The 23823-nt window shown below is 35.2% G+C and overlaps 1 protein-coding gene across 1 annotated transcript; it reads right to left on the bottom strand.

Annotated features, from left to right (window-relative positions):
- Positions 1-12416: 12416 nt before the first annotated feature.
- Positions 12417-13455, bottom strand: LOC101406360 (olfactory receptor 10C1-like). The gene has a single exon (XM_004441793.2). It carries the CDS (start codon positions 13441-13443, stop codon positions 12481-12483), a length of 963 nt encoding a protein of 320 aa, XP_004441850.2. The 5' UTR covers positions 13444-13455; the 3' UTR covers positions 12417-12480.
- Between the last annotated feature and the right edge of the window lie 10368 nt (positions 13456-23823).

Here is a 23823-nt window from a genome sequence, read left to right as displayed (position 1 = left end):
GATTCAAGGATCTCTTATGCATTCTGTTGTACTGTGTATGGAGTCTTTTGTTGGTCAATAGATGTCCGATTGATTGTAACTTAGAGGGGAGAGACAAATGGAATAACTTACACCACTATGATGCTGACGTCACCTCTCCCTCCCATTTCTTATGTGTAATTTTTTTCTCAGATAGTGAAAAACCTGGCTCTCATTTTCTAGAATATATTTATTTATTTTCAGTGCTTTTAAACCCATAAAGTAATTTCAGAATAAGTAACTATATGTCAATGATCCATAGACTTACTAACTAGAGCACTGTCTTTGTGTCCATTTCTTTTGTCTTTAGCCTACAGCATCCAATCAAAATACTGTTTTCCAAAATTAGTTCCTTTTTACCTTCATCCTTTAAATATAGTTTTGTTGTTTATTTCATACATTTTTTATTTGATAATAATTCATATTCCACTTAGGTTCCACTCACATTTTGGTTGGTTTTAGTTAATTATTTATTTGAGGGTATGTGAAACATTACTATGGTTCTATGAGTCAGAGTTACACAAAAAAGTACACTCAAAGAAATGTTCAGTCCTCCTCATTTCTACTAACTTATTCCCATCCCCTCTTGGTTTCACCCTTTTCCCACCCATCTCTTGTATGAAATCATTCTCTTTAGTTTCTTGTTTTACCTTCTTGTGTTTATTTTGCTCAAATAAGCAGCTATGCAGATTTTATTTCATCACTTTCTTTCTCACTTCAAGGGTACCCTACTATACATACATCATTTTATTAAAATTTTTGCCATATTTTATTTGAATATACTTATCTTTTTTATCAGTAAGTAATATATGAATACATTGTCTTATATATATAAAAAAAGGAAGAATCCTAAAGGTAAACCTGAAATCATCATCATCTCAAATACTTTATCTTAATTGCCACAGTCATAACTAGAGGAATCCATGATTATGTTTGTATTTTTTCAAAAATATTTTACAGAAAAAAATACAAATAATAGTATTTTTAAATTTACATAAATTACATCAAACTATATGCATCCCTCATAGTAGGTTTTTTGAGAGCCATTCACATAGGTATCCAGAATATTTAATCATATGAGTGTGTCACATTTTATTTAGTTAAGATAAAAGGGACACTCCACCAAGAAGACATAGCAATTATAAATATATATGCACCCAACACAGGAGCACCAAAGTACATAAAGCAACTATTAACAAACCTAAAAGGAGATATTAACAACAACACAATAATAGTAGGGGATCTTAATACCACACTTACATTAATGGATAGATCATCCAGACAAAAAGTCAATAAAGAAACAGTGGACTGAAATGATAAACTGGACAAGATGGACCTAGTAGACATATACAGAGCACTCCATCCAAAAACAGCTGACTACATACTCTTCTCAAGCATGCAAGGAACATTCTCAATGATAGACCACATGTTGGGAAACAAGGCAAGTCTCAATAAATTTAAGAAGATTGAAATCACAGCAAGCATCTTTTCAGACTATAATGCTATGAAACTGGAAATCAACCACGAGAATAAAACTGGGAAAGTGACAAAGATGTGGAGATTAAACAACACGCTACTGAACAACCAATGGATCATTGATTAAATTAAAGGACAAATCAAAAAATATCTGGAAACAAAGGAAAATGAAAATACAACATACCAACTCATATGGGATACAGCAAAAGAAGTCCTGAGAGGGAAACTCATAGCAATACAGGCCCACTTTAACAAATAAGAAAAAGCCCATATAAGCAACCTTAAATTACACCTAACAGAACTAGAAAAATATGAACAAACAAAGCCCAAAGTCAGCAGAAGGAGAGAAATAATAAAAATTGGAGCAGAAATAAATGAAATTGAGACCAAAAAAACAGTAGAAAGGATTAATGAAACTAAGAGTTGGTGAGAAGAAAAACAAAATTGACAAACCCTTAGACAGACTTACTAAGAAAAAAAGAGAAAAGGCTCAAATAAATAAAATTAGAAATGAAAGATGAGAAATTACAACAGATATCATGGAAATACAAAAGATTATAAGACAATACTATAAGAAACTGTATGCCAATAAATTCAACAATCAAGAAGAAATGGATAAATTCTTAGACTCATACAACCTCCCAAAACTGAACCAAGAAGAAATAGAGAATCTGAATAGACCAATCACAAGTAAAGATATTGAAATAGTAATCAAAAAGCTCCCAAAAAATAAAAGTCCAAGACCAGATGGCTTCTCTGGTGAATTTTACCAAACATTCAAAGAAGATTTAATACCCATCCTTCTTAAACTATTCCAAAAAATAGAGGAAGGTGGAACACTTCCTAACTCGTTCTATGAGGCCAATATCGCCCTGATACCAAAGCCAAACAAAGACAATACAAAGAAGGAAAATTATAGGCCAATATCGCTGATGAACATAGATGTAAAACTCCTCAACAAAATATTGGCAAACCAAATACAGCAATACATTAAAAAGATCATACACCACGATCAAGTGGAATTTATACCAGGGACACAGGGTTCAACATATGCAAATCAATCAACATGATACACCACATCAACAAAACGAGGAATAAAAACCACATGGTCATTTCAATAGATGCAGAGAAAGCATTTGACAAGATCCAACATCCATTTATGATAAAAACTCTCAACAAAATGGGTATAGAAGGAAAGTACCTCAACTTAATAAAGGCTATCTATCACAAACCTACAGCCAACATCATGCTCAATGATGAAAGCCTGAAAGCCATCCCTCTGAGAACAGGAAGACAAGACTGCTCACTCTCGCCACTCTTATTCAACATAGTGCTGGAGGTTTTGGTCGGAGCAATTAGGCAAGAAAAAGGAATAAAATGAATCCAAATAGGCAATGAAGAAGTGAAACTCTCGCTATTTGCAGATGACGTGATTTTATATATAGAAAACCCTAAAGAATCCACTGGAAAACTATTAGAAATAATCAACAACTACAGCAAAGTCGCAGGGTACAAAATTAACCTACAAAAATCAGTTGTTTTTCTGTATACTAATAACGAACTGACAGAAAGAGAGCTCAAAAAGATAATACCATTTACAATTACATCAAAAAGAATAAAATATCCATGAATAAATCTTACCAAGGAGGTGAAAGACCTATACAATGAAAACTATGAGACATTTTTGAAAGAAATTGATGATGACATAAAGAAATGGAAAGATATTCCATGCACATGGATTGGAAGAATAAACATAGTTAAAATGTCTATATTACCTAAAGCAATCTACAAATTCAATGCAATCCCAAGCAGAATCCCAATGACATTCTTCACGAATAGAAAAAAGAATACTAACATTCATATGGGGCAACAAAAGACCCCAAATAGCTAAAACAATCCTAAGAAAAAAGAACAAAGCTGGAGGCATCACAATCCCTGACTTCAAAACATACTACAAACCAATTATAATCAAAACAGCATGGTACTGGTACAAAAACAGACACACAGATCAATGGAACAGTATTGAAAGCCCAGAAATATAGCCACAGATATATGGACAGCTAGTTTTCGACAAAGGAGCTAAGAACATACAATGGAGAAAGGAAAGTCTCTTTAATAAATGTATTGGGAAAACTGGACAGCCACATGCAAAAGAATGAAAATGGACCATCTGCTATCGCCATTCACAAAAATTAACTCAAAATGGATCAAAGACCTGAAGGTGAGACCTGAAACTATAAAACTCATAGAAGAAAATATAGGCAACACACTATTTGACATTGGTCATAAAGGAATCTTTTTGGATTTCCATGGACTATGGAAACTAAAGAAAAAATAAGCAAGTAGAACTTCATCAGATTAAAGAGCTTCTACAAGACAAATGAAAACAGGATCAAGTTTTGGCTATTGTGAATAATGCTGCAATGAACACAATGGTGCATGTATCTTTATGCATTGGTGTTTTCAAGTTCTTTGGATAAATACCCAGCAGTGGAATAGCTGGATCATATGGTAGTTCTATCCTTGATTTTTTGAGGAATCTCCATACTGTTTTCCATAGTGGCTGCACCAGTTTGCACTCCCACCAGCAGTGTATGAGAGTTCCTTTTTCTCAACATCCTCTCCAAAACATGTTGTTTCTCATCTTGTTAATTATAGCCTTTCTGACGGGCCTGGAAGCAACATAAGTGCCCATCAAGGGGCGAATGGATAAAGAAGTTGTGGTAGATATACACAATGGAATACTACTCAGCCATAACAAACGATGAAACCTAGCCATTTGTGACAACATGGATGGACATTGAGTGTATTATGCAAAGTGAAATAAGTCAGAGGGAGAAGGTCAAATACTGTATGATTTCCCTCGTTAAGTAGTAGATAATAACAACAACAAACAAACACATAGAGATAGAGATTGGATTGGTGGTTACCGGGGGGAAGCGGGGAGGGGGAAGGGCAAAGGGGATAGTTCGGCACAGGTGTGTGGTGATGGGTTGCAATTAGAATTTGGGAGGTGAACATGATGTAATCTATGAAGAAACAGAAGTATAATGATGTACACCTGAAATTTATACATGTTATAAACCAACGTTACTGCAATAAACAAATTAACAATTAAAAAAAAAAAGAAAACAGAATCTAAATGAATAGACAACATACAAGCTGGGATAAAATATTTGCAAAACATATATTGGACAAGGGGTTAATCTCCATAACATATAAAGAACTCACACAACTGAACAACAAAAAAACAAACAACCCCATCAATAAATGGGCAGAGGAAAGGGACGCTTCTCCAAAGAAGATATACAGATGGCCAATAGGCATATGAAAACATGTTCAACGTCACTAATCATCAGGGAAATGCAAATCAAAACAACACTAAGATATAACCTCACGCCGGTTAGAATGGCTATAATCACCAAGACAAAAAATTTTGGAGAGGATGTGGAGAAACGGGAACCCTCATACACAGCTAGTGGGAATGCAAACTGGTGCAGCCTCTATGGAAAACAGTATGGAGATTCCTCAAAAAATTAAAAATAGAAATACCTTGTGATCCAGCTGTCCCACTGCTGGATATTTATCTAAAGATCCTGAAATCAGCAATCCAGAGAGCCTTATGCACCCCTATGTTCATTACAGCATTATTCACTATAGCCAAGAAGTGGAAGCAACCCAAGTGTCCCTCGACTGATTGGATTGGATAAAGAAGATGTGGTGTGTGTGTGCGTGTGTGTATATATATCTCCATAAAATGGAATACTACTCAGCCATAAAAAAGACAAAGTGGTCCCATTTGCAACAACATGGATGGACCTGGCGGGTATTATGTTCAGCAAAATAAGCCAGACAGAGAAAGACAAACTGTATGATTTCATTCATACGTGGAAGACAAACTAACATACGGACAGAAAGAACTGTTTGGTGGTTACCAGGGGGAAGGGGGTTGGGGAGTGGGCACAAGGGTGAAGGGAAGCATTTATATGGTGATTGACAAACACCATAATACCGTATTGCATATTTGAAAGGTGCTAACAAAGGATATCTTAAAAATCCTCCTCACAAGAAAAATAACTTTTTGAGCTATATATAGTGATGGATATTAACTAGACTTATTGTGGTGTTATTTCTCATTATATACAAATATTAAATCATTATGTTGTACACCTGAAACTAATACAATCTTATGTCAACTATACCTCAAAAAAATTTAGTACATAAAAAAATTAACTGACACTGCAAAAGTTTTCTACAGGGTAACTCTATTGATTTTCACTCACACCAAGATTGTATGAGAAAACTCATTGCCTATCTTCAGCTCAACAAGTGTTATGCTCAGAAGGTAACATTCAGAAATTTTGCCAAACTAAAATGCTGAAAATAGTCATTGTTTCAACTTGAAACTATTGAGATGATTACATTGTTTTTCTTCTATAATCCATTATGTGGTTACTGTATTCAAAGACTTTCTAACCTAAAATCATACCTGTATTCCTAGAATAAGCTGTATTTATCTGTCATGTATTTTTAGAATGTTGCTTTTATATTTAATATAGTCTTTTAAGAGTCATGTATAAATACTGTATTTGTATTTATAAGTGAGATTGGCCATAATATCATTTTCTTATGTCATCCATCTTCTGTTTACACTAGTCTCATATAATGAGTTGGGTTACTTCCTATTTCTTACTAAAGTCTGGAAGAGATTAAACAAACCTGAAATTAGTGGTTGTTTGAGTTTTCTAGAACTCCCATAAAACAGGTTAAGTCTTGTGCCATGGAGAGTAGATTATTGGACATTTATGATTGTGAGCTTACTTTTAAAAAAATTATTAGTGTATTCACACTTTTTTCTCCTTGTGTCAATTTTGACAGTTTATATTACTCTCTAGAAAATTATCCACTGCATTTAAATTTTTTAAGTTATTGGCTTAACATTATTAATAAAATAATGTATTGTGGCATTTAAAATCTCTATTATAATTTGTGTCACATTTTATCTTTATATTTATTCATGTAAATATCATATATATAGAGGTTTTCTATTTTGTTAGTCTTGTCAAAGAATCAGCTTTTTTTTTTTTTTTTTGAGGATGATCAGCCCTGAGCTAACATCCATGCTAATCTTCCTCTTTTTGCTGAGGAAGACTGGCTCTGAGCTAACCTCTATTGCTAATCCTCCTCCTTTTTTACCCCAAAACCTCAGCAGATAGTTGTATGTCATAGTCGCACATCTTTCTAGTTGCTGTATGTGGGACGCGGCCTCACCTTGGCCGGAGAAGCGGTGCATGGGTGCGCGCCCAGAATCCGAACCCGGGCCGCCAGTAGCGGAGCGCGCGCACTTAAGCTCTAAGCCATGCGGCCAGCCCTCAGCTTATTTTTTATTGATCAGTTTTGTTTAATTTGTTGCATGAGTGTTCTACTTCATTCATCCCTCCTTTCATTTTTATTATGTTCTTTCTTCTATTTTTGGAGGTTTATTTTGTTGTTATTTCCTTAATCTCTAAATTCAAACGATTAGTCTATGTTTTTCCAACCATTCTTATTTTCCAATAAATGCATTTAAAGCTATAAATTCCCATTTTAAGACTGCTGCATGCCACAAATTTTTATATGTACTTTTGTTGAAGTTGAGTTATAAATGCTATCATTTTGTTAGATATCTATTTTCTAGTTATCATTTTGTTATTGACTTCTTATTTTACTATTGGTAAACATAACCTGTGAGAAAAATGCTTTAAAATTGTTGGTTTGTCATTTTCTCCTAGTAGTTCTGTTAGATTTGGCTCTATATAGCTTAATATTTGTGTTTTTCACTTAACAGCATAGACTGGAAATCACTCAAACTCAGTTTATAAAGACAACAAATTGATAAAAGCACTAACTGAAATTAGTCTATCATAGATTAAAGATGTATCTTGTGATATCTAAGATAGCTACTAAAAGAATAGTAAAATAATGTATTGCAAACAAGCTAATAGATGAATAAAGTGTAATAATATTTGATTAATTACAAAGACATAAATGCAGTAGAATAAAGATAAACAATAAATTGCAAAAATTAAGAATGCATAGAAGAATAGTAGCTACAGAATCCAGTAATTTTATATAAATTATATTGTATAAATGTAAATTCTCCAAATAAATGCAAATGTTTTCAGAGTAAATTTAGAAAAAATACTATATATGAGTTTGCAGAGTGAAAGATAAAAAAACACATGTCACGTGAACACTAACCTAAAGAAACTGAAATAGTCATTCTAATATCAGACACAGTAGATTTTTTGGTGTGTGTGTGAGGAAGATCAGCCCTGAGCTAACATTTATGCCAATCCTCCTCTTTTTGCTGAGGAGGACCAGCCCTGAGCTAACATCTATTGCCGATCCTCCCCCTTTTTTTTTTTCTTTTTCTCCCCAAAGCCCCAGTAGATAGTTGTATGTCGTATTCGCACATCCTGCTAGTTGCTGTATATGGGATGCCACCTCAGCACGGCCGGACAAGTGGTACGTCAGTGAGCACCCAGATCCGAACCCGGGCTACCAGTAGCAGAGCGCGTGCATTTAACCGCTAAGTCACTGGGCCGGGCCCAAAGTAGATTTTAAGGGAAGAACTATTACTAGGAATGAGGGACATTTCAAAATGTTAACATATTTAATCAACTAAGAAGTTATAATAATCCTGAATTTATATGCACCCTATAACATAGCTTCAAAATATGAAGCAAAATCTGACAGATAAAAAAGGAAATAGACAAATCCACAGCCAGAATTGGATGAATAACTGGTAGAAAAAAACTACAAACATTAATGGGTAAGGATATAGAAAGTATAAATAACACAAGGGAAACTACCTAATAAATATAGAGAGAACACTGAAGCTAAAAAATACATAAAAATTTTTCAAGCATACACAGAGCATTTACAAAAAGTTGACTATATACAGAATAATAAAGCAAGTTTGAATACGTTTCAAAAGTTTAAAAGCATAAGAGCATTTTGTCTGACAAAAATGAAATCAAGATAGAAATCAATAACATAAAATGGACAACATATTAGTGTTCTTAATCTATAAAAATTTCAAACACAGAAAATGGAGATAGAATAAGGAAAGATAACCCCATATACACAAGTAAATATTAACATTTATCAATATAATGCTGATTTTGCTTCCTTCACTTATTTCCTCTCACAATATTTTGCTGCAATTTTTAAAGGTAAACCTCAGGCATCATATGATTACAAACATAATTTTTTTAATCTAATAATATATTAATAACTCATAAATTCATAATTTAGAATGAATATTAATAATATATTTTTAATATAATCTATCAGCCCATGCTTAGATTTTTCTCTCTTAAAAATGGCTTTTTATCTTTGGTTCGTTCAAACCAGAATCCAAAAAATTTCCACATCTTGCATCTTCTTGGTATGCTTCTTAGGTGTCTTTTCATCTATAACAGAGGTTAGCAAACATTTTCTGTAAACGGCCAGATATTTGATATTTTAGGCCTTGTGGCCCATATGATCTCTGCAGCAACCACTAAACTCTGAAGTAACAGCGTGAAAACAGCCCCTAGATAATATGTAAATGAGTGTGCTGGTTGTGTTCCAATAAACTGTATTTACACAAACAGCCAGCAGGTCACATTTGGCCCATGGCTTATAGTTTGCAAACCAACCCCTGGCTTGCAGTTCAGTAAGGAGAGAGGTTAACCTATAGAAGCTAATAACTATGATTTTATAACTTGGCATAGGAAATAACTCTGAGTTATAAACTTAATAAATTCCATTTGCAAACTCTCCCTCTCTGCCCATATCTCCTTATTTTTAAGCTTTAGACAACCTTTTCTTTACCCTCTGCTAGTTCATTCATTATTGATTCAAATAAACAGCACATTCTAAAAATCTATTTGTTTGAGAATTTTGCTTTAACATAGAACACACTTGTGACTGGATTTTTATGTAAATGGCAGATATGGTCTACCTAGAAAAGAGATTCACACATGTTTACAACCACAAAAAATAAATGACTATTATGTGATGGAGGTGCTAATTATTGCTATAATGGCAATCATATTACAATATACAAATGTTTCCAATCAACATATTGTACATCTTAAATTTGCACAATGTTTTCGATAAATTGAGAAAGCAGTCACTTTAGGTATTGTAGGTATTGTGTAGGTTTATTTTTAGGACTATTTTTAAATATAAATCAAAAGTTGCCATTTACATCACATAAGCTGGTTAAAACCAAAAGAGAGGCTTTCAGAAAGAAAAACAAAATCAGCCAAAATGTCTCACAAGTTAGAAAGAAGCCTAAAATCAGGGCTATTCCTTTCCAATGAAGACATTCTCTGGAGCCATTTGGTCCTTTTCATTCTTATTTATCTCAGGGACAAAGAATGCAGGGAATCAGAATTAATGGAATAATCTTTCTTAGAAATCATGGAGAAGAGACTCATATCCTGGGTTCTGAAACCAGACTGCCTGGACTGAATACTGGTCCATATTTTACTTGTGGTGATGAGCCTTCTGCTCCAGCCTTCTGTTCCTTGTTTTCCACATGTGTAGATGAGGACAATAATAGTATAGGGGTGGTTTTGAAGGTCAAATTAGACAATACACTTAATGAACTTGAGGTGTCCTTTTTCTGTATTCAGAATTCAGTAAATGATACTTATCATTATTGTTGGTGGTGGTATAGTTATAGCTAGTGCTGAGGAAAATGCACTGCAAAGGCTCGTTGAAATCAAAAAGGACAGAGTTTGAAGATCAACTTTAGTAAGGGATTTCTAACTATTATCAATAGTCAGGAACATTTCATAGAGAAAATATTGAAGGTAAGTTAATTAATGATAAGGTACATATTTAAAACATTAAACACTAAGATGTTCTAAAAGATGTGTTTTTGGTGCTTTTCATATATTCAGCTGCTTTCATAACAGTGTATGTTTTGATAACATAGGGCTCATGATAACTTCATGAGAAGTTACTGTGTGTGTACGTGGTTAGCAGAAAGAAAGAGGCTAAAATAAAATATTTACATTGGTTATTGCTGGATTGAAAGAACATAAGTGAACTAAATTTTAATAAGTAGATGATGTATTTTATAAATTTGCTGTGGAAAGTTTGTATTATATTTATCTTAAGAAAAAGGTCTACCATTAAATATTTTAATATTTGCATTACACATGAACTACATGAACCTTAGAAACAGGAATAACAAAAAAAATCATTGGTAATATGAATGCCTAGAAAATCTACTGTTAATATTTCATTTGGTGCTTCAAACTTATAAAACTGAACAAAAGTGCTCATACTATACAAATTGTTTTTAACTCGCTTTAATACTTAATAAATCATTCTTCTCGATTAATAAACATACTTACAAATTATCACCATTAGTGACTGCATAAAATTCCCCTATTCCTGTAGCATAATATTTAACCAATGTCATTTTTGCATGTTAAGATTATTTCTATTGTTAATTACTCTATGCACATATAAGTAAAAACTACCCTGTATTATGTTTAAATGAATGAATTGAACAGTTTTTGGTAAAGTAGGAATATCTGGCAAAACACACATCTTGGTCATTAGTGAACATCACTACTATCTCCTGAGAGTAGAATTATCACATCTTTTCCTTTTCTTTTCAGCTTCATTGAGGTATAATTGACCAATAAAATTATATATATTTAAGGTGTATAACATGATGATTTGATATACATATCCATTGTGAAATAATTGCCACAATCAAGTTAACATATTCTTCACTTTCATAGTTATCGTGTGTGTGTGTGTGTGTGTGTGTGTGTGTGGTGAGAACACTAAAGATCTCCTTTCAGTGAATTTCAAGTACACAATACAGTATAATTAACTATAGTCACATTCTGTACTTTAGATCACCAGAACTTGTTTATCTTGTAACTGAAAGTTTGTACCCTTTGAACAACAAGAGAAGATTAAATCTCTTTATTTGAGAGATAACCTTAAGTTGCCATAGTAGCAGTCACAGTTCTCCATTCTTTGTCATATTGCAACTATTATAGGAGCAGGTATTAATCCTTCACAGATCAAGTGCTAACACAGCACCTCCTTGAGAACTAGATGTTCTAATCCAAGGCAATGTCTCTATAGGTGCTACTGGATTGTGTTGTAATCATGTCCATTTCTCTTAAGAGCAAGTTTTTGGATCATTTCCAAAGACATTGAGTCAGGCTTCATCTGCACATTTGTAAATTTTTTTAAATTACATAAACATCTTTAAAATTATTTATTAATTACATTTAGTTTAGTTTTCTTCTTCCATCCCTGAATTTAAATATGATTTCTCTTTGTTCTTAAAAATATTTTCACCATGGGGACTCTCGATAAAAATTTCCCATCTTTTTCTTTCAATATTCTGCAACAAATACCTCTGTAACGTGTTTGCTTTTTTTGTATGTTTACATTTTTTTATAGTACACATACTGACAAAATGAATTTAACCATATATTACCTACCGATAATTAAGGTTGAAGAACTTCAAAAATTTTTTTATGAAAGGAAATAATGCACTTCACAAATTAGTAGAGAATTAAGATTCATGTGGGACAGACTCCCCTCAGTGACTGGGCAGAAGTTAGATGGACCCCTCAGAGACTAGAAAATTCCAAAGAGTACAGATTCATAATTTGCCAGGCTTCTGAGATATAGCCTGGCAATTTATACTCTAAACCTAGAGTAAAATATTTTGTAAAACTTGTCTAGTGTTGGAATCACCTAATAAAATTCTTTCATAACCAAGTCCTTCCAGAATTTGGCAATCAGAACTTTAGCTCTGAGTAGAGATGTTCCCAAAATTTGCAATCACTGTTATTAAGGAATCTCCTTACAAGACAGGTTGAAGAGTCCACTATTTGTTTCTTTTTTTCTTTACTCTTGAGTTACGTGTGCATCTTTTCCAAAGAGTAGATATGCATGGTTCTCTAGTATCTACCCATGAGTCAAAACTTTTTTCCCACCCATGGTTCTCCAGAGAGCTGCCTTGACTTCCTTGTTCCTTAAACTATAGATGATGGGGTTGAGCATGGATGTCACCACTGTATAGAAGAGGGCTAGGAGTTTATCTGTTCCTGGTAAATGGCTAGCCTTGGGCCTCAAGTAAGCAATGGATGCTGAGCCATAGAAGAGTGTTACTACAAGTAGGTGGGAAGAACAGGTGGAAAGGGCTTTCCGGCAGCCTTCAGGTGAGGGCATGATCAGCACAGCTGCTAGAATTCTGCTGTAAGAGGCAATGATCAGTAAAAATGGGCTGGAAATGCAAAGGGTGGCCACAGCAAAGACTGCAGCCTCATTACGGGATGTATCCCCACAGGCAAGTGCCAGGATAGGGGGGAGGTCACAGAAGAAGTGGTCTATTTCACAAGGGCCACAGAAGTCCAAGGAGAAAATATAGTTGGTCTGCCCCAAGCTTACCATGCATCCCACTCCCCAAGAAACCATTGCCAACTGGGCACACACTCCACGACTCATTCGTGTTGCATAGTGAAGTGGGGAGCATATGGCCATATAGCGGTCAAAAGCCATGGCTGCCAAAAGGCAGCACTCACTGATACCAAATAATGAAAAGAAAAACATCTGTGTAGCACAACCCTCTCGAGAGATTCCTCGGGCCTCACTCACAAGGCTCTGCAGCATTTTGGGTATGACAGAGCAAGTGTAGCCAATCTCCAAGAGAGACAAGTTGGCCAGGAAGAAGTACATGGGAGTATGGAGGACTTGATTGGTCCAGATGGCAAGGGCTATGAGAGCATTGCCTGTGAGAGATGTTAAGAACATGAGTAGGATGACAGTAAATAGAAGGAAACATTGTTCAGTGACCTCAGAGAATTTGGTAAATGCAAACAGTTTGACAGACATGCTGTTGTCCTGCCACAAGGAACAATTGAGGTTCATGTCCTGAAAAAGAGAAAGGAAAAGTCATCAGAGAGATTCTTTCTGATATAAATAGAAATCTTTATATTCTTGTAGTGAGCTCTAGTAAGTCAGAGACATAAATTTCTTACTTGCAATTCTAAAAGTCAAAAAGTTCAGAAATTACACTCATCCTCATACCTTTTCAAACCAATTCCTACCTATGTGCACTATTCCAGTTGATTTGTCCAAAATATACCTAGTCACCAAGCATCAAACGGAACAAAACAATTTTGGCTGAAATCTCTCTTTATCCCCTCTTTTAATCAGTTGTCAAATACTACCAAATAAATATTCTCTCATATCTATCCATTTCTTTCTATTTCTGTTGCCATTGACTTGTTTTCTTCACTCATTCATTCAACAAGTATTTATTGAGAGCAGAGTATTTTGCAGTTACTGTTGTAAGTTCTGGTATTCAACAGTGAAAAAAGATTCTTCCTAAATGGAATTTATTTAGGGAAAGAAAGCAGAGATTAAATAATCATTCAATAAATAAATAATTGCTGCAATGAAGAGAATTAAAACCATGAAATATCCTAAAGCTGACCAATTTAGATTTGGTGGTCAGAGTTCTTGACAATGAGAAACATGAGCTAAGATGCAAATATCAAGAAGAGGCAGCCATGTGAAGACTGCATACAGATTTTCATATAATATTATATTGTACTGCTGAGATAATTTTATCATTGCAACAAATTTCTTTACCTTTAATATTTCTTATCTGCCATCCTTTTTCCCTCAGAGTGTTCTTTGTGAAATGAAAATTAACCATTGTGTCACATTAAAATTCACATTTCTTAATATAATTCATGAATATCTCTGGATAGGTTCACTGACTAGTGACAGAAACTTTTATCTCACCCCTTACTCATATGGACTGCTTGTTATAGTCATATAAAACTACTTCCATCTTTTAGTACGTGACTTGCTTGCATATATTTCCTTTTCTTTGTACTCATTTTCCCATGGTGGCTTGACATTTGCCTCCTTGATTTTCACCTACTGATCTGCCTGTCTGAGTTCATGTTCCAGCAGAGCTTTCTCTCCTCTCTGCGAACTTCTGGACACCTACTTCCCTTACCCCCATACAAGTCAGTTACATAACCCCTCCACTGTGTGTTCCCACCAGTCTATAACTGCTATAAGACCACTTACACCACTCCAAGGACAATTAATTGCTAATTTCCTCCTGAGCATAGCCACAGACACAGAGTGCAGAATTTTATTTACTTTTGCTTAGCATTATATCCAACATCATTAACAATGAATAAGTGCTCATGTAATGAAAAAATGTTTGAATGCTAAGCTTTACTCTGGCTTCCTATATATTCTGCCCATTGATGCATATTTTATTTTCTGAGTTAATTATGATAAATATAATCTCCTTCAAATATCTCAATTGTGAGTTATTTTTCTCTTAATCTAATAATTATCAATTCCTGATGAAATATTCCTTGTTCTTTTTGTGGATGTCATGTAGTTCGGATTGTTCTTTTGAGATGTCATCAATCAAAATTCTAAACAGTGTTTGTCACGAAAAGCGCAGAAGAATGAGGACATTTCACCTCCATTGCTCTGGACTCTATCTGTTCATTAGCATAATATGAGATCATGATTAGACTATATTAGTTTATAACCTTTATTCTATCTGGGTTCAAATCTAGTACAGTCATCTAAGGTTGGGTCAAAATTAATATTTACGTTAACTATTTCATCCTCATTTTTCCCTTTTAGAAAAGGAAGTGACAGTAATGCATTCCTAATGGGGTTGAGGATTAAGTGAGTTAATTCCGATAAAAGTGATTAAGTACTCAATAAATATTATACAGTGCCTGTATACGCGTGTGGTGTCACAATAGATTTATCTTCATATATACTCCCTCTTTGGGAATTTTACACCACAATCCCAAATCATTCCTGCTGTTAATTATCTTCATATCCATTTCCTGTTTTTCTACTCATCGGCCACGATGGAGAGAGGACAGGCCAAAAATACACACACACATACAAACCTAAAAGTGCCACCTGAAAGTTGTGTCTTGGTAAAGAATAGTTGTGTATTATGGACCATTTTAATCTACTAATTTGGGTATCCACTGAGCTATGCAAAAGTTCTCAAAACTTAAGGATGAAAACAAGTGAACTGATTCAGAACTCTGTTAAATATGAAATAGCAATTCTGCACACTTACAGGGACCCTCAATGCATATTACTATTGAAAAATTTGCTCATACATTAAGTACTCATTTAGAATGCATTTACACTTATATTAAAACATTTATAAACATTTTCCTTTCATTGTAATTAATTTTAGTATATATATTTCCTATGTAGCAACACAATTCAGTTAAGGCTGAGGCAAAGAAAACAGAGACAATGGCTTACTTATGTTTTTTTAACCCCAAAAGATTTTTTAAATATCCTGACTCCTGAATAATAGTCTATGCTATTCCCATTGCACAGAAAACTCTGGATGCAGAGAAGCTGTCATCCCATTTGCAAGTTAAATACACAAGTGTGTGTCTTACTCATTACATCTTCTTGTATTTGGCATGAACTGCTGTTTCCTCAGTGACACTGATGGAGGGACCAAGTGGGGTAGCCCCACCAGAAAAGGAGCAGGTCTGACTCTTTCTTAAGTAGTGACATCATGATGATTTCCTTTCATAAATACTCTAGTCCCATTTAAACTGTAGACAGCAAATGGAGACGCCTGTTTGGGGGATGGGAATCAGGAAATGTTGGGAATGAGAGAAACATCCTGGTGGATGGCACACAGTGAGGGCTGACTGCACAAAGGCTAATGCATGCTGTTAATCAAATGATTAATTGATTAATTAAATAATATTTTTAGACTCAAATGAATGAATAAAAATGTCATCCATGATAAATATATTTTAAAACCTCACAAAGTTCAGAGACAATTGAAAAAATAGAACGTAAGAAGTAGTGAAGCTCAGTGAGTGCTTCTGAATATTTAAACTGGCAAATAATGGTACATTTTTTGGAAATAAATACTAAATCATATAAAAAATGTATAGGGCTCATTGGAGGTGAGAATACAAACAAATGTAGTCAGATTCTCTTCTCTGTGCCTATCACTTGGAATAATACTGAACCAGGTAAAATCTGATTTCTTCTTTTACACTTTCTATCCTTTTCAGGATTTACTCTCTGTTGACCTGTCTGGGGTACCCTGAGATCTATGTAATGAAAATCAGCTTTTTGTGCATACCAAGACTATTTTATTTTAATCATTCCTTATGGAAAGAGACTTAGATGCTCAAGTCAGGCATCTGCAGAAAGGAGCATCACAGGCAGTAGAACAATGCGGCATGGACATTGCTTCTGTCTCTCACCTGACACATTTTCTTGACTTAAAGTTTCTGATCCATCATTTCTGTGTAATGGAAGGATGACTATATTTCTATATTCTTGCCGAATTATTTTGAGTTAAAAATGCAAATATCGTAGAAGCAAAGCATGAATAAAAAGTAAAGGACAGCCACTAAAATGTAATTTATCAGCAACAAAATCTCTTCCATTTTAAAGTCTCATGTTAATGATTTCCTAGGATGCTGCCTGGAATATTCCCTATCATTATCAGCCTATAAAAGTAGCCTATATTAAGAGTCAGTAATTAAGCAAATAGGCACTGTGATATAATCTGAAGATATAGGAGTTTCACACCCAATGATAAATCATGTTTATAGATTCCTACTCACTGTAATAAAAGATTAAGTGGCCATTGAATATTAGCAAGATTATGAAGGTTTAAGTCATGGGATGGACTTTTAGTCATAGCTGGATATGTGAAAGAAATAGAGAAAGGAGATAAGATAATTTTGATAGTTCCATGGCTTGGCTTCATGTGCCTCCTTACTCAGCACCAAGATACAAATCAAGCACACTCTATTTAGTCTGCTTTGGAAATAATCCAGCACATGTGATTCATTTTGGGTCAACCCCACATAATTAGAAATGTTCCTTGACTGACTCAGTGCCTTATTAATCTCTATTTTCATAACGAAATGTTTCTTTATTTCCTATCAACTGAAGGAAAATGTTATACATTATTAGATATTGTATCTGAAACACCTACTACAGTGCATGGTATACTAAAAACTTTCAATAAATATTAAACTTCATTAACATGAAGTTGTCTTTTCTAAAATGCTTTAATAGGAAATAAAATTTGCATAAATTGGTAATTAAAGATTATAGAGATGATTACCCATTTTTTTCCCACAATTTCCTCATGGTCATGTCATCTATAATAATTACCTGATAATAAGGACTTGATAATAAGGTGATGCCTTAACATAACCTAGCAGAAACTATTTTATCATTTGATTGGATTAACATGAACAGGATAATCTAGGTATTTCCATTCCCTATCAATAAGAGATAAACCTATTTCTGTGACATAATTAATTTAGAACAATTTACAGCAATTTTACGACAGGGATATTGGCAAATTGAGTAAATTGTTATCCTCTTCAGAGAAGGCGAAAATAACACTTTAAAATAATGGCCAGAACTGAAAAGTGCTTTGGGCATTGACTATCCATTTTGACACTTTAATCTATTGTCTTCCCCAACCCTCTTTTCTGAAGACATCAGTTATGTCACATACCTTTAGTCATTAACATCTGAGGGAAAAACGTAGATGGTTATTGCTTATGATGAGCCACTCCCTGATATTCTCTTGTTATAACCTCTCAAAATTCAGAGGGTGTAAATCTGCCCAATCCTCACGTCTAAGACCATGCACTGAGAAGCTTTTGTTGTAGTCGGCGCTGTATCTGATCTCAGGAAGATTATCTCATGAGAGAGTATCATGTCCCTCCTGGCAATGCCCTCAACTCCACATAGACACACACAAATAGAAGCATGGAAGGTTGTGCTGATTACATGATGATATATGTGAACCCTCCTCCTTCCTGAAAAACAGTGGAATACGAATATGTTATATTTCAATTCTTCTTGGTCTGAATCCTTATGCTGCCTCCCTCCCCCAGGAGACACATTTTCTTCTCACTGGAGAGTGTCAGGAAACAGTTTGATTCTATCTCTCAGGAATTGTCATGGAAAGGTCTGTCTCCATTTGCCGGTAAATGCTAATATTTAGGGCTAAAGAAGTAAATGTAAAGGACAGATAAATCAACTGCTAAAAATAATGAATAGGAGTGAGTGACATCAGTCACGGCGGAGTGAGCTTTCCCGTGAACTCTTCCCCCATAAGATACAATGAAAGGAACAGTCACAGACCAACAACGAAATCCCAGACTGTGAAAAGCAAGAACGGAAAGATCCACACTGCTACACATCTGAGAGTGGAACATGCTGGGCCCCTGGAGGAAGTGGGGAGAGGTAAGGAGAACTCCTCTCCCTCCCCATCAGATCAGCGATCCCAGTAGCGTGGCTCCCAGAGGGGGGGAGGGGTGGCCCCCTGTGGAGAAACCGTAGCTCTTCAGGTTCAGCCAGTGGGAAACCCCCACAAAGAAGACTCAGAAGAGCCACAGGACTACCATCAACATCTAAGCACCCCAGAGAGTGGATAACCAGGGGAAAATGAGAAGCCCCCCATGCCAGGAACCCAGAGGGCAAACGAAGAGATGCCCCTCCCCACAAACCAGACACTGCAGCTCAGCCAACCAGACCAGACCAAGCGACGCGCGGCAGACCAGACCAATTAATCCTACCCGCAGATCGCAGTGGAAAAACCCAGGCAGAGCACAGGGGGTTTAGATTACACAGCCCTTTACCACCACACAGTGGTGGCGGGTGGAAATTGCAAGGAGAGATTTCCAGGATGAGGAAAAACAAAGCCAATCCAGGAACCACAATGCAAAGATACATGAAATCACCAGACCAGAAGGAAAATGACAAGCACACAGAAACCAACCTTGAAGACACAGAAATCCATAATCTAAATGACAGAGATTTCAAAATAGCTATCATAAAAACACTCAACAAAATATGAGACAAAACAGACAAACAATTCAATGAGATTAGGAGTTTCTTCACAGAAGAGATTGAAATCGTAAAGAAAAACCAATCAGTGCTCATGGAGATGAAGAAACAACGGAGGAAATAAAGGAGAATCTGGAATCTTTAAAGAACAGAGCTGACAATATAGAGGAAAGAATTAGCATTTTAGAGGATAAGAATACAGATATGCTCCAGATGGAAGAGGAGAGAGAACTAAGACTAAAAAGAAATGAAGAAAGTTTCAGAGAAATATCTGACTCTATTAGGAAATGGAACACAAGCATTATAGGTATTCCTGAGGGAGAAGAGAGGGAAAGAGGAACCGAGAGCCTATTCAAGGAAATAATAACTGAGAATTTCCCAAATCGGGGGAAGGAGCAGGAAATACCAATAAGCGAAGCCAACAGATCACCTAAATATGTCAATAGGCAAAGGCCCACTCCACGACACCTAGTGCTAAGGCTAGCCAGAGTCAATGACAGAGAAACAATATTAAGGGCAGCTAGACAAAAACAAAAAATAACATACAAAGGAACGCCCATCAGGCTTTCAGTGGATTTCTCAACAGAAACTTTACAGGCTAGGAGAGACTGGAATGATATATTCAAAATACTGAAAGACAAAAAGTTTCAGCCAAGAATACTCTATCCAGCAAAAATATCCTGCAAATATGATGGAGAAATAGTAACTCTCACAGATAAACAAAAGCTAAGAGAGTACATGGCCACGAGACCCTCACTACAAGAAATACTCAAGAAGGCCCTCAGGCCTGAAAAAATGAAGAGAAAGGGAATACAAAGCTTGGATCAAGGAGAAAAACAGGTAGATAAACTCAGAAAAATAGTAGATCTTTGCCGGAATAGGTTAGCAACCACTTAAATACTAAAATAAAAGATCAAAGGAAGAAATTCACCAAAAATAAATTTAACCTCATCACTGTAAACACACAGCCACAACACCAGATAGAATAAGGTATAACAAGAACAACTTAGAAGGGGAAGAGGAAAGTAATTGAATTGACTTAGTATAAGGAAATAGGAGGCCATCAGATAATGGACTATCTCATACACAAGATTTTTTACACAAACCTCAAGGTAACCACTACACAAATAATCAAAACAAAATCACATATGATAAACAAAGAGAAAACTAGAAGAGTCATAGGACAGAACAACCAAACTGAATTGGCAGTCCGAAACAAAGGGACAAGAAACAAAGGAAATGCAAAAGAACCAGAAAATAAGTGATAAAACAGCAACATTAAGCCCTCATATATCAATAATTACCCTAAATGTAAATTGATTGAACTCTCCAATCAAAAGATACAGAGTGGCAGGATGGATTAAAAACCAAGACCCAACAACATGCTGCTTCCAGAAAACACATCTCAGCACTAAAGAAAAGCACAGGCTCAGAGTGAAAGGATGGAAGACAATACTCCAAGCTAATGGCAAACAAAAGAAAGCAGGTGTTGCCATACGCATGTCAGACAAAGTAGACATCAAGATAAAACAGGTTAAGAAAAACAAAGAAGGGAAATATATAATGATAAAAGGGACACTCCACCAAGAAGACTTATCACTTATAAATATATATGCACCCAACATAGGAGCACCAATGTACATAAAGCAACTATTAACAAACTTAAAAGGAGACATTAACAACAACACAATAATAGTAGGGGAACTTAATATCCCACTTATATCAATGGATAGATCATCCAGACAGAAAGTCAATAAACAAATAGTAGACTTAAATGAAAAACTGGACAAGGTGGACCTAGTAGACATACACAGAGCACTCCATCCAAAAACAGCTGAGTACACATTCTTCTCAAGCATGCATGCAACATTCTCAAGGATAGACCAAGCAAGCCTCAATAAATTTAAGAAGATTGAAGTCATAACAAGTATCTTTTCAGACCATCATGCTATGAAACTGGAAATGAACCATGAAAAAAAAACTGGGAAAGAGACAAAAATGTGGAGATTAAACAACATGCTACTGAACAACCAATGGATCATTGATGAAATTAAAGGAGAAATCAAAAACTATCTGGAAACAAATGAAAATGAAAATATGCCATACCAAACCATATGGGATGCAGCAAAAGCGGTCCTGAGAAGGAAACTCGTAGCGATACAAGCCCACCTTAACAAACAAGAAAAAGCCCAAATAGGCAACCTTAAATTTCACCTAACAGAAGTAGAAAAAGAAGAACAAACAAAGCCCAAAGTCAGCAGAAGGACAGAAGTAATAAAAATCAGAGCAGAAATAAATGAAATTGAGACCAAAAAAACAGTAGAAAGGATTAATGAAACAAAGAGTTGGTTCTTTGAGAAGATAAAGTTGACAAACCCTTAGCCAGGCTTACTAAGAAAAAAAGAGAAAAGCCTCAAGTAAATAAAATTAGAAATGAAGGAGGAGAAATTACAACAGATACCACGGAAATACAGAGGATTATAAGAGAATACTATGAGAAATTATATGCCAACAAACTGGACAATCTAGAAGAAATGGATAAATTCTTAGACTCATACAACCTCCCAAAACTGAACCAAGAAGAAATGGAGAATCTGAATAGACCAATCACAAGTAAAGAGATTGAAATAGTAATCACAAACCTCCCAAAAAATAAAAGTCCAGGACCAGATGGCTTCTCCGGTGAATTTTACCAAACATTCAAAGAAGATTTAATTCCCATCCTTCTCAAACTATTCCAAAAAATAGAGGAAGATGGAATACTTCCTAAATCATTCTTGGAGGCCAACATCACCCTGATACCAAAGCCAGACAAAGACAATACAAAGAAAGAAAATGACAGGCCAATATCGCTGATGAACACGGACGCAAAAATCCTCAACAAAATATTGGCAAACAGAATACAGCAATACATTAAAAAGATCATACACCATGATCAAGTGGAATTTATAGCAGGGACGCAGGGATGGTTCAACATCCACAAATCAATCAATGTGTTAATCCCATCAACAAAACAAAGAAGAAAAACTACATGGTCATCTCAATAGATGTAGAGAAGGCATTTGACAAGATACAACATCCATTTATGATAAAAACTCTCAACAAAATGAGAATAGGAGGAAAGTACCTCAACATAATAAAGGTTATTTATGACAAACCCACAGCCAACATCATACTCAATGGGGAAAGACTGAAAGCCATTCCTCTGAGAACAGGAATGAGGCAGGGCTGCCCACTCTCACCACTCCTGTTCAACATAGTACTGGAGGTTTTGTCCAGAGCGATTAGGCAAGAAAAAGGAATAAAAGGAATCCAAATAGGCAACGAAGAAGTGAAACTCTCACTATTTGCAGGTGACATGATTTTATATATAGAAAACCCTAAAGAATCTGTTGGAAAACTATTAGAAATAATCAACAACTACAACAAAGTTGCAGGGTACAAAATCAATCTACAAAAATCAGTTGCATTTCTGTATGCTAATAATGAACTAACAGAAAGAGAGCTCAAAAAGATGATACCATTTACAATTGCATCAAAAAGAATAAAATACCTAGGAATAAATCTTACCAAGGAGGTGAAGGACCTATACAATGAGAACTACAAGACATTATTGAAAGAAATCGATGATGACATAAAGAAATGGAAAGATATCCCATGCAAGTGGATTGGAAGAATAAACATAGTTAAAATGTCCATATTAACTAAAGCAATCTACAGATTCAATGCAATCCCAATCAGAATCCCAATGACATGCTTCACAGAAATAGAAAAAAGAAGCCTCGAATTTATATGGGGCAACAAAAGACCCCCAATAGCTAAAGCAATCCTAAGAAAAAAGAACAAAGCTGGAGGCATCACAATCCCTGACTTCAAAACATACTACAAACCAATTATAATCAAAACAGCATGGTACTGGTACAAAAACAGACACACAGATCAATGGAATAGTATTGAAAGCCCAGAAATAAAACCACAAATATACAGACAGCTAATTTTCGACAAAGGTGCTAAGAACATACAATGGAGAAAGGAAAGTCTCTTCAATAAATGGTGTTGGGAAAACTGGACAGCCACATGCAAAAGAATCAAAGTGGACCATCTGCTATCGCCATTCACAAAAATTAACTCAAAATGGATCAAAGACCTGAAGGTGAGACCTGAAACTATAAAACTCATAGAAGAAAATATAGGCAACACACTATTTGACATCAGTCATAAAGGAATCTTTTCAGATGACATGCCTACCCAGACTAGGGAAACTAAAGAAAAAATAAACAAGTGGGACTTTATCAGATTAAAGAGCTTCTATAAGACAAACGAAACCAAAATCAAGATGAACAGACAACCCACCAGCTGGGAGAGAATATTTGCAAAACATAC

Source organism: Ceratotherium simum, chromosome 13 (genome assembly GCF_057802395.1).
Source record: "Ceratotherium simum simum isolate JZ-2026a chromosome 13, ASM5780239v1, whole genome shotgun sequence".
In the NCBI taxonomy this organism is placed as follows: Eukaryota; Metazoa; Chordata; class Mammalia; order Perissodactyla; family Rhinocerotidae; genus Ceratotherium; species Ceratotherium simum.
This window is presented reverse-complemented; position numbering and strand designations above follow the sequence as displayed.